The following is an 18071-nucleotide window of genomic DNA, read 5'->3' on the forward strand; positions in this document are numbered from 1 at the left end:
GGACTTTTCGGCTTGCTTCTCCCATTTAACCAAGAATCAGAAATGGCATTTCCTCTCAGAGCACATCCACCAGGAACATGAAGAACTGGGTGACTTCCAGGCACAGGTCCTTGATAAAATGACTTTCTGAAGAAAGTTGTTATCACCATCAGTTATGTGCTAGAAGAAAAACACTGTACAAGCCATCTGTCAGGGAGATTTACACCAGGCAATGAATGTCTTTGAGTATTATAAGAAGGAAGACAGTGAAAGAGAAAAGGAAGATATCTTTATTATGCTAAGACTCAGTGAACAGGAAGGGGAAATTTTCCTAAGCATGGAAGACACTCATAATTGCAAAGAGTTCTGACAGATAGAAAAATCAAGTATGGAAGTGCATTGGTGGCATAGTGGTGAGCATAGCTGCCTTCCAAAAATCCAGTGTGGTGTAGACTATAATAAGATAGATTACACAGTAAGAAGAAAGATGTTGATATTTCCATAGATGCTAGGGGAAAAAGAAATTGGAGTTAGACTATGAATGGGGAGAATATGGTAAAACAAAACAAAACAAACCCAGGGATGTGTACACAATGAGTTTCCCTAGAGACAGACACTTGGTTAATATCTGCATGAATAATTCAAAAGAGGATTGAATTTAGGGACCTTAGAGGTCCTTAACTTACAGGAATGGCAGAAGACCAAATCAGTAGCAGAAAGGCATCAGATGAACCAGGGTACTCATCTAAAAAAATAATAATAATAAATTAAGGGTATGTCTGTTACATGGTCTGAATATCCCCAACTCCCATTCATATGTTGAGATACTAAAGCCCTAGGTGATGGTATTAGGAGGTGGGCCCTCTGTGATTATGTCATGAAGGCAGAGCCCTCATAAATGGGACTAAAGGAGGCCCAAGAGAGATCCTTCCTCCCTTCTACCTTGTGAGGACACAACAAAAAGTTGTGAGTCAGCAGCCCAAAAGAGAAAGAGGGCCATTAGCAAAACCTTATCATGATAGCACCTTGATCTTGGACTTCCAGCCTCCAGAACTATGAGAAATAAATTTATTTTGTTTGTAAGCCATCCAGGTTACGGTATTTTGTTATAGAAGCCTGAACAGAATAAAGCAATACATTAAAAAAAGGGGGGGGGCTCAGTTAATTCATTCATTTACTCATTCACTCACTCATTCACTCAATAGAAACTTATTGAGCTCATACTACATGCTAGCTCCTGTGCCAGCCATTAGGAGTGGGATGGTCTTGGTAGTAGAAGTCTTGTAGGCTCTTTTTTGAATTCATCAGTTCAACCTGCAGAGAAACCAAACCACTGACAAAATTTAGAGCAATATGTGGGATGATTTTGGAAATAAAGTTGCTATAGTTTGAATATTTGTCCCCTCCAAAGCTCATGTTGAAACTTTGTCCCCAATGTGGCAACATTGAGAGGTGAGGGCCTTTGGGAAATGATTGGAACTCATGAATGGATTAATTCATTCATACACTAACGGATTAATGAGTTAGATTAATGGGAGTGGCACTAATGGCCACTATAAGAGGAGAAAGAGACCTGAGTGAGCACATTTAGCATGCTCTTGCTTTCTTGCCATGGGATGCCCTGCACCAGCTCGGTACCTTCGGAGTCCCCCAAGGAAGAAGTCTGTCACAGAATGTGCCCACTGGGCCTTGGCCTTCCAAATCTCTAAAATGGTAAGAAATGAATTTCATTTCTTTGTAATTACCCAGTTTCAGGTATTCCATCACAAGTGACAGAAAACAGACTAATACAAAAGTGGAGGTTTTGGTCCAGTCTCCAACATGGAGCACACACTGAAAGTGGACCACAAGAAGACATAACAGGCTCAGAGAAGCTCAGAAGAAAACACAGGAAGAAACAGCAAATGCTTATGCAGAGGCAATTAAAAATATCCTTATGCTGTCTGGAGGCTAAGGGGTATATGATAGAAGTTTGTAAAATCCCAAAGAGAATGAATTAAATAAAACACAATTGTTAAAAGCAAATGCTCTGGCACCACATTGTCTGGGTTCAAATGTTGACTCTGCTGCTTTCTAGCTGTGTGACCCTGGGCAAATTACTTAACTCGTCTATATTTTTGTTTCCTCATTTTTAAATTAAAGCTAACAAAAGTATCTATTTATAACTCCAATGTGTATGTGAAGATTTAAATGAGTTAATTCATGTAAATCACAACAGTGCTCAGTACAGAGCAAAACAGTAAATGTAACCTATTTTTTTTTTCAAAATATTAGATCTTTAGAATCAGTTCAGTTAATATTTCATTGTAAAGATAAATAAGGCACATCATGGCACATTTGGTTATCTACAGGAACTGGTTCTATCTAGAAAAAGTATAGTCTTAACCTACTAGGAGATGCTGAGAATTTCAGATTAATTCCTCAGTGTCCAACCTGATGCAAGTCCTAAGGGAGTTTAGGATAGCTGAGGGTGCACTTTACCTTCCAATTGTGCATCCACAACACTCCTCAGTGTCACAGCCTCCTGGGTTAGGGACCATGGTGTTGACAGCACTTCCTATTGATGAGACATGAGCTCAGCTTGGCGAAGGGGAAAATATTAACCTCTTTGATGTAGCAACACAATAATAATAACAGGCCATCGGCCACAGGAGGGCATTGCTGGACACTCATGGCCAATGAGCTAGTTTTTTAGTTTCATAAAGCACGTAAGTTTATTTCAATGGTCTCCCTAGCCAGAATCCTCTTTTGACAAAGAGCAGCAGGCATTCGTGAGGTCACAAATGGAGGGTCAACTGAGGGGGAGAAAAAGCTGACTGCCTGGAAGGGGAATCTGTCCGCCTAAGTGGAGACTGGGAGCTTATTCATTCCCTAACCAGCCAGTCATCTCTGTTTGACCAGTAGGGGTTGGGACGGACTTTAACAAAAGGTCCAAGGCCACCTCTTGAGGTCAAGCATGACTTTGAGCCTTTCATCTTCATTTTCTGGGCCTCAAATTTCCTTATAGGTAAAATGATGGGCCAGCATTAAAAAACAAAACAGAACAACAACATAAATTGGGATCCTTTCTTCAGATGAAATTTTACTTTGGAGTCTCAGAGTAAAACATATCTGTATCTATCGAGTGTGGAGGGATTGGACTGGGGGCTGGTCTCAGAGCTCCACCAGCACTCTCTGCCCCACTTGCATTGGTGTCCCTTCTCTTTCTGGATCACCTAACACTCTTTAAGAACCACTGGCCTGGACAGAATCTAAAGTCCCTTCCAGATCTAACATTCTGTGGTTCTGGTGTCTTTGGCATCAAAGTGACCACAAATCAAAGGAGCAATTACAGGTTCTAAAAGAGCACTGTCCATCAGAAATATGTAAATTACATAAGTCATTTAAAATTCTCCAATAGCCAGATTCTAAGTAAAAAGAAAGAGGTAAAATTAATTTTAATAACATTTTATTTAAACCAATATATCCAAAATATAAACAAAAATAAACAATCCAACATGTAATTGATATAAAAACAACTGAGATATTTTATATTTTTTATATAAAGTTTTCAAAATCCAATGTGTATTTTAAATTTATAGCAGATCTCAAGTTAAGACTACATTTCAAGCGTTCAATAGTCACATGTGGCAAATAGCCACCATCCTGGAAAACACAGATGCAGAACCCTAAATGTCTCAGAGCCTCTTCCTGAGTCACAAACACACCCTGTTCTTGAATTTAGTAGGAAAGACCCGCTGGCCTCCTGCGTCCAAACCCATGGGTGGTGAGACCAGCTCACGGCCCCGCTTGTTTCCATCACCACAGTGGCCACTGACATAGTCTATTTATGCTGCTATATAATAAAATACCCAAGACTGGGGAATTTATAAATAACAGAATGTTTCACAGTTCTGGAAGCTGGGAAGTCCAAGATCAAGGTGCCAGGAGATCCGGTGGCTGATGATGGCTGCTCTCTGCTTTGAAGATGACACCTGGTTGCTGCATCCTCTGGAAAGGATGAAAGTTGTGCCCCACATAGCAGAAGGAGTGGAAGGGAACAAGCCCACTCCCCCAAGCCCCTTTAGAAGGCCTTAATCCCATCTGTGTGAGCTCTACCTTCATGACTTAACTACCTCCTAAAGTCCCCTCCTCTTAGTACTATCACACTGATGATTAAGTTTTCAAACAGGAATTTCGGGGGACACTTTCTGGCCACAGCAGCCACCTCCTTCAGGGGATCCTCTTCATCAGCCCTTCCCAAGGGCTGGAGAGTATTGCGGGATTTTTCACCAGCTGCTCTCAATGACCTCAAATGCTCATCACCTCACTTTTCTATTCCTCAGCTGATTACCAACTTCTTGCTGATTTGACATCTTCTTTACCCTGGCACTCATGATTTCTAAGTTTTCTCTAAGCCTTTTCTCTGCCTTAATTCAAGTACCTCTAGGAATCTACTTTGACTTCAAGGTCCTCAAGGATTACTTTGAAGACCCCATCTTCTGCCATCATCCCACATACTTAACCATTTGAGTGCACAAAGAAGAAGTAATGTAATGAACACATTTGTTTAACACCATACATCTTATATCTTATATGTTGGCCTAAGTTATCTTCATCTTTTGTCTTTAATACATATAGCACTTCGTACTGAAAGAAAACAATCAGTATTTTTCTTATGATTTTTGTAGGAACAAAGATATGACTTAGTACAATTGTGTTACGACACTCAAATATAATAAAGATGCTTCACTGTTTCTTTGGGATTAAAATCTAACATTAAGGCTCTGTTGGTTATTTGTATACATATCAGGTTCATAGCCATTGGCTGACTAGTATTACAAATTTAAATCTAAGGGCAGTATTTCAGATAGTATTTTCACATTTATGGCTCAAAAATAAGAACAAAATTACCTCTCCTTGTATATAACAAGTTTAGAAGAGCAGTGTCTGGAAAAACCTCCATCTGTAATCTGATTTTTTTTTCTACCCCTCTGTAATTTGAATATAAGCTATATACTTAGAGATGCCTAATGTAAAAGATAATTACATGTTTGTACATATTAATGTGGTAATTATTCCATATTTCAGGTTCAATAAATGTTGAGGAATTTTACCATCTTTGCCAATATTTCAGCCTGGATGGCTTAGTTCGTAGTCAACTAAATTATAATAACCCACTAGTTTGAAACTATAAGAAAATAATCATCTCATTACATTTCTTTTTGAAGTTTCTTTCCCCTTTGGGGCCTGGTGGGAAAAGCTGTTAAGAACTATTCTGCAATTGTAAAAATCTCTACTTTGTTTGGGCTTAGATACTGAGGCAGTAGCATTGAATTCACCATTTATAGATCATAAGTACATTTAAATAGAGACACTCCATCTCCTGAAGCAAGTAGAATGATTTTTTACGAAGGCCTGTTATCAGCAGAGAATCTTATTTCCCCTTGACTACTCGCACACCCACTTCCCCGCTTTTCTTCTCAGCTGGGGTATCACCATTTTACAGATAAATAATGAACACAATGACTCCGGGAGAACATTTAGAATAGATAGAGTCAAAATCGGGACTTAGAACTCAAACTCTGAGTTAGTAAACTTTTTTCCCCCCAATAATTGTTTGTGCTTAGGGAAAGGCAAGCTTGTAGTCTTCCAGCTTCAAATAAATCTCTAGGGTAGACCCTCTACGAAGTTTTTTGGGTTTTTTTTGTTTGTTTGTTTTTTGTTTTTTAATTTCTAGGAAACGACTGAGAACCCAACTTTCCTGGCCATCATCGGAGGATCCTCAAAGGTGTGAAGACCAAACACTAATTAATGACCATTTAGGGGATGAATGTATGTTTTTTGTTAGTGAGTAGCTGGAGAGGGGCTACACAAAATCCTTTCCTATTTAAGATTGGCTGCATTTGATGCATGTTGAGACGCTGGTATGAAAAGCTGGACTCTGTGCCTACATGTGGAGGGACCCAAGGGGACTTCTCTAAACAGCTCATTGAGCACAGCCAGCTGTGCTTTGGCACCTCTTGATTTCAAATCTGTATTTAAAGATGGATATGTCTCCGCCACTTCGCATACTTATAAGGCCCGGAGTCTTAAATACAACTCCAAAAACCTTTAATCAGGCGAGGGAGAAAAAATATTGCTTATAATGTATTACTCCATTGCGATTATTTCACATTTGCCCCTTCTCTGAGATGTTGGTGGGGCGGGGAAGGGCGGAGGAAAAGTTCTATTTCTTTGGGGTTCTTTGGTGTAAACTCTCCACAGTTCATCTGGGCTTTTCCACTCCTTGTATTCCAAGGCAACTTTCCCGCAGTTGCCCCCCGTACCTTCCGGACGAGGCGCGGGGCGGCCGGCCCTGCCCCCCCTCTTCTGTCCCCTGGAGCCGGTCGGGGGAGGGGAGGCGTCGACGCTGCTCTGGGCCCACGCGATCTGGCTGTTCACACTCGGCCGCGGCTGTTGCAGGAGCGCCCGGCCGGCCGTCCTTGGCTTGCCGGGGGCCGTGCCGGGAGGAGGGGCGGCGGCCCGGACCCATGCGGCAGCGACACTGGGGTGGCGGGCGCGGCGCCGGGACCTTGCGCTGCCGGCCGGAGCGGGGGTGGGTTGGGACTGAGGTGCGGAGAGGGCGGATAGAGGGGCAGCGGCTGGCCGGGGACGAGCTCCGGAGGCGTGGCGGCCGGCCCTGGGACGTCCGGACCCAGGCGCAGACGGGTCCGCTGGGGGAGTGACCGGCGCACGGAAGCAGGTGAGCCGAAGGAGGACGCGCTGCTGCCGCGCAGGGTGTCAGCAGGACAGCCGGAGGGGCAGCGACACCTGCGGGCGGGCGGCCGGGCGGGCGGCCGACGACTCCCGGCGGCGTTGGGCGAGGCTGTTGGCCTCACTGCCCGGGGAGGGCCGGCCCGCTCGCCAGCTGCGCCGAGCCGGGCCCGGGGCCGCGGGTCGAAGAGGCGAGCCCTCGCCGCGCGCTCACATCCGTCCCAGCGCCGGAGGCTTGGCGACGTCCGCGAGCCTTGGGTTAGGGTTTGTCCAGTCACTTTGAGCGACTGGACGGTGATTATGGTTGTCTCTTGCCGTTAGAAAGTTACCCCGACACTTTGGATCTTCCGTCCAGAGTAAGGGGGAAAACAGACAGCGCGGTCGGTCCCCGGGGGAGGGCGTGCCGGAGGATCCCGGCGAGCGCAGCCCATTGACAATTCAGCCCCGGAAAGGGTTAACGGCGTCCGGCCGGCTCGGTTTGCATGTAAATAGAGAGCAGCTGCTCCGCGCGGCCTGGCTGGCTCCGTTAAGTTTTTGATTGGTTGCCAATGACATCACCGCCCGTGTTATAACCCACAGCACCCGGAGCGGCGTCTGGTAAACCCGCCTCAAAGGGACGAGGCCACGCCCTCGGCTCCTCCCTCTCGGCCGCCCATTGGCCGCGGGCCTCCTTGCGGTAGCGGTCTGTGTTCTCCGGGTTTCCATTGGCCCAACGCGCCGTCTGTCGGGGACCGGCCCGCCCCCGCCGAACCTTACATTTACAGTGTAGGAAAAGAGAAAGTAACTATGTTGCTGCTGGAGATCAATGAAGCCGAGTGAATGGGGGCTGAGCGTGCGTGTCCATAGCTGGAGCGCAGCGCCGGATGGTGCAGGGCTGCACTTATTGATGAAGTAAGTGGAGTCTCCGCGGCTACTACGGAGAGTCCGGGAGTGGAGGTGGAGGAGAGTAAGGAGGTGCTGTGTGTGAGTGTGAGAGAGATGCGACGCTGACGGAGGAGCCACAGCAGGTGAGGGTGGAAGTCCCGGCCGCTGGCTCCGCTGCCCTGTGGGTTTACTCCTCTCTGCAGTCTGCTTGGATTTGGGGTGAAGAAAAATAAGATTTGTTCGGATGCTTTGCGGCAGTTTTAAACGCCTGGGGCTTGTTAGTGCGCTGTGTGGCGAAGGAGGGGACGTTAAGTGCCCCAGGAGTGGGGAAGGAGCATTCTCTAACACTCCAGCCCCTGCCTAGTGTTGGAAGGGGACTAGCGAGGGGGCGACAGCTCTGTACTGGTTTTCTCCGGTGGGTTTTCTGGGCCAGACTGGGTGGTTTCACAGGCACTATATACGGCCGACCCTCTGCTGCAGGGATGCAGATCTCTCCGCACACTCCGTGCGTGTGCGTATGCGAGCCCGCGCACTCCGTGTGGAGGTGGGGGTCCCCGCGTGTGTCTCTGTGAACACGCTCATTCGTCCCCTCAAAGGAAGTGGACTGTCGATCCTGGACGTACCCTCCCAGGTAACACAATAGCAAAGACTTTTACCGCACGGTCCAGCTGGAAAACGGTTATAGCTTCTGGAATAGTACTCGCTCTTCAAAAAAAAAAAAATACTACGTGAGGGAGGGAGGGAGGAAGGAAAAGACGGCGTTAGATCCTTCTTTCCCATCCAAAGGTGGGTGAGAGAAACCCGGGGCGGTGGGGATGTGCCTGCCGAGTGATGGGTGCGTGTCCTATGTGTGCGCGCGCGTGTGCATTCCGCCCGTGACACTTTGGCTCGGTGTCAGAGAATGGTGACGGTCGTGTGTGTGTAGACGGGTGATAGATGACATTTTTCCAGACAACACTTAAAGTTCGTTTAGGTGAGCGGTTCTTGGCTCTTGCTTGAGGTTTGGTTTCTTTGCCATGTGCATGTCTAGTAGAAGGAGAGGACTCAGTAGGGCCAGGTTATAGAGTGCCCCTGTGCCTCCAGGGAGGAAGGAGAGGAAAGAACTGTCCCTTTGCAGGAGCCCTCTGAGAGGACTGGAGGTAGACCCGGTGGGCAGCGCTTCACTGCCCCCTTCAACAGCGACAGACTGATTGGGAAGTCCATACTCTTGAAGGGGAGAATCTGTACCGGATTGAAATCCTATACAAAGCGGCTGCCTCCCATTGACAGAAGCTCTAGGATTCATAGTCAGTGGGGTGCGGGGATTTGGGAGGGCGGGGAGCGGAGTCCAAGTGGCCAAGTGGTCCTTTCCTTAAAGGCAGGAGTGGGGAGCAATGGCTGATCAATCTGGCAGGACAGGGGTTTCCAGATCTGTTTCCTTGGCTTGAGACATTGCTTTAAGGCACCCAGTTTGTAGTGAAAAGTGGAAATGCAGATTAATTTATAAGAGGCTAAGAGAAAACATGTGAGTTTTAATATGACCATGTTGTGCTTTTCAAAGAAACTCAATAGAATGGAAAGCAAGAATAGCTCTTGGTTACAGACATTCACTTAGGGGGATACTTTCATTCTGATTTGCAGTAAGTTGACATTGACCCTGATGTATATTTAGCTACTGTGTATATCTGTGAGCATGCCCACGCTCTTGGTCATTGCTTTGCCTTTGTGGTGGTGAATTAAGTGGAAGGCATGTGAGTGCGGACACATGGGTCTTTCTCAGTTGCCCTGCACTTCTGCCCAGGAGATGAGGCCCAGACAGATGTCTCTTAAGAGCCTTCGTTGTTTGTCTTCAGCTTTTCTAATTCTTTGTGCTTTTTACCTTCTCTAAGGCTGAACTTTGATGTAGTTCTGTGAAAGGTTCATTAATGTTTACAACATTAAGTCTAAATTTGATCTTAGGCTTAGCAACCAGATAGATGGGGCCCTCAGGTTTGCATCCTCTTTGAATACATAAAAATGAGTTTCAAGCTTTGACAGTGGCATGTAAAGGGCATTAAAGCAACTTTGATCGGAGGCATGCAAAGGTCTTTCCTCGGGATTGGATGAGACTGCCTTTTGTGTCACATGACTTTATTCTTTCTCTCCCCTCCCCTTCCTTACAGACTGTCTTGAGTTCTTCTTGAATTGCCAGTTTTCAGCCTCCTCATGCCTCCGTCTCCTTTAGACGACAGGGTAGTAGTGGCACTGTCTAGGCCTGTTCGACCTCAGGATCTCAACCTTTGTTTAGACTCTAGCTACCTTGGCTCTGCCACCCCAGGCAGTAACAGCCACACTCCTGTCATCGCCACCACCGTTGTATCCCTCAAGGCTGCGAATCTGACGTATATGCCCTCATCCAGCGGCTCTGCCCGCTCCCTGAATTGTGGATGCAGCAGTGCCAGCTGCTGCACTGTGGCCACCTACGACAAGGACAATCAGTCCCAAACCCAAGCCATTGCTGCTGGCACTGCTACTACTGCCATCGGAACCTCTACCACCTGTCCTGCTAACCAGATGGTCAACAACAATGAGAGTACAGCCTCTTTAAGTCCATCAGGTGTGGTGGGCAGCCCTGTGTCAGGGACCCCCAAGCAGCTAGCTAGCATCAAAATAATCTACCCAAATGACTTGGCGAAGAAGATGACCAAGTGCAGCAAGAGTCACCTGCCGAGCCAGGGTCCTGTCATCATTGACTGCAGGCCCTTCATGGAGTACAACAAGAGTCACATCCAAGGAGCTGTCCACATTAACTGTGCCGATAAGATCAGCCGGCGGAGACTGCAGCAGGGCAAGGTCACTGTCCTAGACTTGATTTCCTGTAGGGAAGGCAAGGACTCTTTCAAGAGGATCTTTTCCAAAGAAATTATAGTTTATGATGAGAATACCAATGAGCCGAGCCGAGTGATGCCCTCCCAGCCACTTCACATAGTCCTGGAGTCCCTGAAGAGAGAAGGCAAAGAACCTCTGGTGTTGAAAGGTAATGCCCCTGCTCCCCACCGGAGCACAGTCCTAATTAGCTGGGTTCATTTTGGGTTTTCTCTTGGAAGTGACAGCATTCTCCTTACCCTGGCTACCAAAGACCAAAATAGACTTTCTTCTTGTCTTACCTTTCATGCCCTTTCTTTGTTATAGTAAGAAAAACCCAGCGGCATTGAACTGGAAGCCAGAAGAGCTGGGCCCTAGCCTTGATTTGGCTTCTAATTTGCATTATGCAAGTCATTTCACCTCTCTGAGACTGTTTTCTCATCTTCCTAAAAAAGGGGCTTTATACCACCAGCTGGTATCTCAAGTCATGTTTGTTTTGGTAGCTCTCTGTTTCAATCAATAACTAGTGGGGAAGTTATTATCTCTCAGACTTCACCAATGCTGATGGAACAGAGGAAGCAGCAACTGTGGTGAACTACAAGGAAACCTACAGGTACCAGTTATTTTTGTGGGAAATTCTTCTTTCTCACCTCTGACCAGCTTGGCTTTTATACGGTTTATAAAGTGACCTCCAAGAACAGCAGAGATCCTTATTATAAGACCCCATAGAGCACGTAAGTTCACCAAATACATCCATTCCTCTGCAGAGCTCCAAGGGGACGGAAACATTTTTATCAAACATTTGCCAGTCCATTGTTCTTTCTGGCCTGACCTGGCCACTGTTGGTATTATGGCTCCTCCCAAGGTAGAGTGGTAGGTCACTGCCCCAGTGTACTGAATGCAGAATAACTCCAAGGTTAGTGGAGCTGCACCTCAGCAGGAATTAATTACCTACTCTTCTCTGAGCCCTTTCTATACAGTACTGCCTAACCTAACAGGGGAGTCCTCATCTTGTGCCCAGCCCAGCTGCACCTCTCTGTCCTCTGGGGCACCGTGCATCACTCCTCTTTGGCGTCCTTCACCTAGTGAGAGATAGTCATTTTCTTTCTTTTCCGTCTCATGTTTTGAGCCAAGATACACAGTTCCTGAGTCACATCTTTAGCCAGTCTCTTCAAGTGTGTTGACCAAAGGTGTTGCTTGGTTCCTTTGAACACTTCGCATATTTAAGTTGCAACTCACCATTTGGATGACCGAGTTAGTTACTTTGTCTTCGTGGGACAGCTTTGCTGTTTTCCTTCTTGTTTTTTTGATGGTGCTTTCTGCCTTTTGTTAAGCAGTGCTCTTGGAAATATCATTCTGAATTCCTTCGATGTAATGCCCCCTTCCCACCCTCCACGCTCCTTCTCAAGCTTGCTTTCACTGAACTCAACTACCACAAAGATATGTCTTTCCCTAGGGCAGGTGGGCTCTGATGGGAAGGAGAACATCATAGAATTGTATGCAGAGAGTTCCAGAAGCTCCCAGGCACGTGGTGCATGTTCTTGGGGTCTCCAGTATGTTTGGATGTCCTCTGGGTAGCTCTGTGTTGTACTGTTTCTGTATTCTTGTCTGGTTAACTTTGAGTGATTCCCAGTAGGTTTACTCTGCTGCTGTTCTCTCACCGTGATCTTGGCTTGTCTCTTCTTTTTCAGATGAGAAAATATCATCTACAAATTTCCCATTTGTTATAGTTAGTCTTGGGGAGCAAGGAGAAGGGTAGCTAATGGTCTTTAAGAAGGTGGCAGCAGTACCCATGTTGGTCTCTTTTCCTATGTTGAGTAGGTTTTCTTGATAAAAAGCAGGCCTTTTGTGTCCACGTGATCTGAGGAAAGGTATCAAACACCACAAAGTAAGATGACCCTGGACTTGAACTTGAGGGTGATTAGGAGGAGTTGCAGATTCTACCCTCTATTTTGCAGTGGGCAATGTCACATATACAGGTGGCCTGCCAATCACTGAGAAATGAATCTCCTGGTGCTACTGATGAAAGTGGGGTTCCTCTCCCCTTTCCAGTGGATGCAGCTGAGACTGAGCAGACTGGGCTTGTCCTTGGAGAGGAGGTTGCCTCAATAGGGCGGGGCGGGACACGCTGCTGACCTCACCCCTGGGCGCCCTGGGCGGCCGCTGCGAGGGCTCATCATTTTCGGGTTGGTGAGACATCGCTGAGGTCGGCTTGGAAGACACTCTGGTGGTAGAGGTTGGATTATTTGTAGTTTTTTGAGCTTTTTCTTCAAATATCTGGGAATTTTGTTCAGGAGCAAAAGGGTCTGTAACTTACTTTATCATTATCTTGCTATTTTGGTATCTTTTAGGGGAATGACCTAAACTTGGGACCAAGATGAAAAAGAAGGGAAAGAGATGGGTCAGGATTAGAATGCCCTTCATGTGGGGGTACACCAGAGGTTAATGCCATAGCACGACTGAGGTGAAGCATGGGGTGGGCATCCCTCAAAAGGCATGGCCAGCACCTTCTCCCAGGCTCCTGAGTGGGTCAAGCAGACATTTTGGTCAGGTTTTCTTCTGAGACTTATCTTAGTGACCCTCCCTTGGTGATCTAAGACTGTATTTCAGCAAGAGTGGTAGTGGTACCACTTTGCAATGAGTGATATTTGCAGGGAAGATGTGGTGATGGTGGTGGTGTGGTAGTTAGAATATAAGGTGGGAACTTCCAAGGCCTTGTTCATTTATGTTCAGAGATTTCACTACAATCTCGGGTAATTTATGGCTGACCCATCTGATTCTCTGGTTTATGTTTGTAAACACTGGTTGCTACCCTCCCTGTCCAAGTTTCATGTCCCCCTTTTTCAATGCCCTGCTCTCCATTTTTGGTGCTGCCTGTCAAGTCCAGCGGCTGCTCTGTTGCCATTTTAGTAATGCTGTGTCAGGCTGGGAGGAAACTGATCAGAGGGACGGAAGCCCCTGGGATTAAGTTACTGTTCTAATTTACAGTCCCCTCCCTGTTGGTGACCTATGTCTGAATCCATGCTTCATTTTCTTCTGAAGAATAGATGGCGTCAGACCTGTGCTTCTGTTCAAACTGGCAAAAATGATCCAAATGAATAAGTATTTAGGGATTTGTGAAGTCTTTTAAAGAATTGCAATCTGTTTTACCCAAAGGTGATTTTAATCAACCAAAACTTGGTTTCTAGCCAAACTGAGTAAGAAGGCTGGACAATTCTGGACCCTCCATAACGAGAGCTACCATTTTTGCTATAATGTTTGTAAGGCTCCCTTTCTTTTCAGCAAAGTTGGGTTCAGGGGAGTAATGTGTCATTTACCTATGCAGGAAAGGGTACTGCTGTCGCCTTCTTAAAGACAGCATATACTTTAAAAAATTTTATTACAAAAATTTTCAAACATATAGAAAAGTAGAAAAGTGTACAGTGTAACCCATACCTATCAACCAGATTAAACAATTATATTTTCTCTATTTCCTTTCTCTTTCTTTTTTGTTGAAATGTTTTAAAGTATAGTATAGACAACATTTTAATGCATTTAAGTATGTTTAATGTTTAAATGGAATGTTTTCAATTTAATAAAGCTGGGATATTTTACGGTACAGTATGAACATTTTCACTCCTAAATACTTCAGTGTCGTGTACCCATTTTTGAGTGTTTTTCAAACTTAGAATTTCACTATGGCTGACTGGCTGTCAGATCTAAGGAAAAGCTTCTCTTCCTCAGAGCAGGAGGGCCCCAGGCACCTCCTTGGGGTCTGAGTCTCCCTTTCCCCACTGTCTGTCAGAGCCTGTGCCTGCACTTGCTCCACGCTGTTACAAACAAAGACTGACTGCCATGATCTTGTCAGGCCTGCTCTGTACCAGAGGCATTTATTGGGGAACAAGGGAAGGAAAGGGCAGTAGTTTAGGCAGCTGACATGTAGGGAGGCTTCGATCACACATGGAGTTAGATTTTTATATTATAAAACTTTCCCTTTTAACTACCGAGAAATGAGCAACGCAGATTGCACTTTTTTCCCTAGTCAAAAAGAATTCTGAAATATATTCACTTGTAGAATTTATATACAATGTATATAATGTAGAGTTAAATATATGCAATGTAGAGTTTGACAGAGCGAATGGCTATTCTCAGAACTCAGGGACCATGTGAAAATATTCTTTCTGTTCCTGCTTTGTTTCAGGGTTGGAGGGAGAGGAGGGAACAAGAGTCCCCCCCTCAGGGATGTTATGGGGGATTTTTTAAGATATGTGAAATAAAGTCATATCTACGTTTACAGACTTCCTGTTGTGATTCTGAACCTCTAGTTAACAGCCAAGGCTAAATACCAAATGCTAGCCCTATGGCAAAAGGTAGAGAAACTAAGGCAGGACTTTGGATCTAGTCTGCTTGAATTTTAGTCTTGGTTTTTGCCTTACTCGTCATGTGCCCTTGGGCAAGTTGCCTAATCCCATAGTTAGTTGGTTTCCTCATTTACAAAAAGAGGATATAACAACAGCTATCTCATAGTGTTAGTTTAGGAATTAATTTGTGTGTAAAATATTCAGAATAGTTTCTCATACAAGGCAAGCACTCTATAAATGCAGCTCAATGTTATTATTTCTATTGATTGGACAGAAATGATAATGCCAGTAAAAAGGAATTTTTGGCTCCTCTTCCAAAGGAGTACAAATAACAAACTAGGTATAGCAGGGTGTGTGTGTGTGTGTGTGGCTATGGCCTAAAAATAACTTGGTGACTGTTACCTAATTTAAGTAGCATACAGTTGGAGTGCCAAGTAATTGCAAAACCATGTTGGGTCAAGAGGCCAGAGTAATTTGGGCATATCCTAGGATTATTTATTTGTAGGAGAATTTGTAAAAACGTGATGATGAATCTGTCCGACTAATGTCCCATAACTATATAGTGAAAGCATAAAACTCTTAAGCTTTGCTTTTTCTGGCCTCTAATCAGGCCGATTTATTTTGGGAGTAAGGATTGTAGTCTGACTATAAAAGGGTAGATGGCAGGAGGGGAGTGGGTTCATGAGCCTGGCTGGAATGAGATGGAGAGTGAAGAGGAGGGGTGAGCTGAATGGCTGCTCATTTCTATCAGCGAGTCCTAAACCTCTTCCCTGAGCTGCTGACAGTTGTTTGCACTCCCCCTGGGCTTCTGGGCATGCCATCCTGCTTCCTAATTAAAGTGTATGTGAAAAGGTAACCCTAGACGTGAGCTCTCTCTGCCAGCCCTGTTCTTGCTCCATCTGTTCCTCATGTGTGCTCGTCAGAGTGGCGCGTAGCTCACTTACACCTGGGTTCGAATCTAGGCTTGGCTGACTGTGGGTGTCCTTAGGCAGTTCAAGTGACCTCTCAGGTCCAGGTTTTCTCTATTGTAAAACAGGGCCAATTTCAGCATCACAGGATGAAATAAAGTGCCTGGCACATAGATGACTCTCAATAAATTAGGCCCCTGTACCCCTACTCCCATGTCCTTATGAACCTCTTACCTTTGCTGGTGGCAGGGTGGCGGGGGACAGGGATGACAAGCTGCTCTAAGCACAGTACTATGGGAGTGTGTTAACTGTGAACATTCTAACCTTACCAACTCAGATCAGTTAAGTTAACCATCTGGTTTGTCAAGGACATATTCAAGCAACTCCTCTCCTGGCAGTGGTAGGAAATGATATTAAATTTGAAAAAGCAGGATGGGGGAAGGAAACTAAGTAGATAAAGCTGTTTGCTGCCTAATTCTGTTTTCAAAATGTGTGTATAGGAAAAAGGAGAGGGGAGAATGGTGAATATGTGCGATTTTCTATGTAATCCTTAGGCAAACCCATCTGGAGATGTGACAGAATCACAAATGCAGAATGACTCTGGCACAACCTTCTGTTGCATGCACCCCAGGGGCTGGGCAGGAACCTTTAACCAGTAGCAGGTCCTACTTCCTTAGACCCTGTGTTAGCAGCAGCCAGTCTGCATGCCCCAGCATTGCTGGAGAGCAGTTTGGGCATAAAAATGTGTTATATTGCAGTGCTTAGGCAATTAATCCAAGTTGGTTTAAAAAAAAAAATACACACACACAGACACATACTAAGGGTAGAAATCCTAATCTCAGTAGAGGTCCTCTCATCTTTTTTTTACGGGAGAATCCCAGCTTTCAGAATGGGAAGGAATTTTAGATGTCCCCTAATACAGTAGTTTTCACTACAGGCTGTTCATTGATATCACCTGGGGGCGATTTAAAACCTATGATGCTCAGTTCCACCTCCAAAGATTCTGATTAAACTGATCTGGGGTGCAGCCTACACATCAAGAGTTAAAAGCTCCCCAGGTAATTCTAATGTGCAACAGTGTTTGAGAAACATTGATCCAGTCCAGTCTCCTCATTGTGCCCTTATGGAAATAGGGCCTAGAGAGGTTTATAACTTGTTCAAGGTCACACTCATGATTAATTTTAGTGCTAAAGTAGGTCTTGCCAGGTCTATAGATTTGGGTGTGTGTGTATTGTTATCTAATAATAACAGTATCTAATGCATAGCACAAAAATATAAAATAAGTATTCATACCTTTGTTCTTGAATTTTGAGATTTCAGTCTAGAACTAAAAGGACCGAAGTCTAAGGACATTTGAAACCAGTAGCTCATGGTCTGGATATTTACCTGGGTCTTAGAAATATGGGTCTGATGTTAATATTGGTTTAATTCTGACTTCTAGGGAACTTAATGGTTTAAGGAAGAGCTGAAAACCTGTATCAGAATGTACCTATACGCAAGCATCTCAGTCCCTATCGTTTTGATGGGTGGTCTCCACAGCTGTACGACTTGTACGACCTGAGATTCATTCATTTTTTGAATGCCCTCTGTGTACCAGGCACCAGCCTGCAGGCTGAGGAATCTGCAGTCACAGCATTCATAATCTAAATGGTAGAGTGAGAGCACATGTGGACGAGACCAGTCTTCCAGATCCTTTCTGCCTGGAAGTTCCTGTTCGTGTTTCTATTCTCCATCCTCTTCGGCCACCCAGTCTTGTTAGGGAGCAGTTGTTCTCCTGGGAAATACATGTTTGCATTTTTTTCTCCTTCTTTTTCAAGAAACAGCCTGCCCTTTTCTAAGTACATTACGGACCGACAGAATTTCTTTTCAGTGTCTTGATCCGAAAAGAAATGATTTGTTAGTTTTTAATGGAAAAGGAAATATATGAGCTCGTTGTGCCTGTAAAGCTCAGGCCAGTTGGCTTCCTCTGTGCGGTGGAGTGGAACCTGGGTAATTTGGACCCCGCTAATTTTGTACATGTTGCTGATGGGAACAGGCCTGCCTTTATTTTCCCTGCATGCTGTCTATGGAAAGAGGATGTGCTAAGCAAACAAGCTTTGCAAACATATTTCAGAGACAAGGTTTTGGCCTACTTAAAAAAAAAAAAAAAGTGTTTGCAAGTACAATTTAAAACCACTCTAAGGGGCAAGGCTAGGATGAAAGCATAGTCTGTGATTTCAAAGCCTGTGTTATTTCCCCCAAACCTTTTGGCGAATTTTCATTGGTGGTGTTTCTTTATTTTGTATGCTCATATTCAGAGTATAATCTTACTAATTCAGCAATCTTACTCAGAACTGGGGGGAAGAGAAGACAATGAGTAGAACCACAACATAGATTACATCGTAAGACATTTTAAAATAGATATTTATATTCAAGTTGATGT

General features: G+C 45.0%; 2 protein-coding genes across 4 annotated transcripts in view; one reads left to right on the forward strand and one right to left on the reverse strand.

Moving 5' to 3' along the window:
- Positions 1–3548: 3548 nt before the first annotated feature.
- On the reverse strand, positions 3549–8160 carry LOC134390212 (serine/arginine repetitive matrix protein 1-like). The gene is made up of 4 exons (XM_063113447.1): positions 8079–8160; positions 6770–6967; positions 6288–6723; positions 3549–3969 (listed from the first exon to the last, which is right to left on the reverse strand). Exons 1-4 carry the CDS (start codon positions 8158–8160, stop codon positions 3846–3848), a joined length of 840 nt encoding a protein of 279 aa, XP_062969517.1. The 3' UTR covers positions 3549–3845.
- Positions 6558–18071, forward strand: part of DUSP10 (dual specificity phosphatase 10) — a 38979-nt gene continuing 27465 nt past the window's right edge. The window contains exons 1-2 of one of the 3 annotated variants that reach the window (XM_063114100.1): positions 6558–6703; positions 9720–10573. In XM_063114100.1, coding sequence (XP_062970170.1) covers positions 9763–10573 — 811 coding nt within the window. In that variant the 5' untranslated portion in view covers positions 6558–6703; positions 9720–9762. The other 2 variants (XM_063114098.1, XM_063114099.1) reach the window with 2 other exon arrangements.

This window comes from Cynocephalus volans, chromosome 11 (assembly GCF_027409185.1).
Source record: "Cynocephalus volans isolate mCynVol1 chromosome 11, mCynVol1.pri, whole genome shotgun sequence".
NCBI classification, from domain to species: domain Eukaryota; kingdom Metazoa; phylum Chordata; class Mammalia; order Dermoptera; family Cynocephalidae; genus Cynocephalus; species Cynocephalus volans.

Coding starts and splice junctions, on each gene's coding strand:
- LOC134390212 (XM_063113447.1), bottom strand. CDS start 8,160: ATGAGCGTGTTCACAGAGACACACGCGGGGACCCCCACCTCCACACGG. Junction 6,968..8,078: donor CATACGCACACGCACGGAGT/GTGCGGAGAGAT, acceptor CCCTAACCCAAG/GCTCGCGGACGTCGCCAAGC. Junction 3,970..6,287: donor CCCCGCGCCTCGTCCGGAAG/GTACGGGGGGCA, acceptor CATCCTTTCCAG/AGGATGCAGCAACCAGGTGT.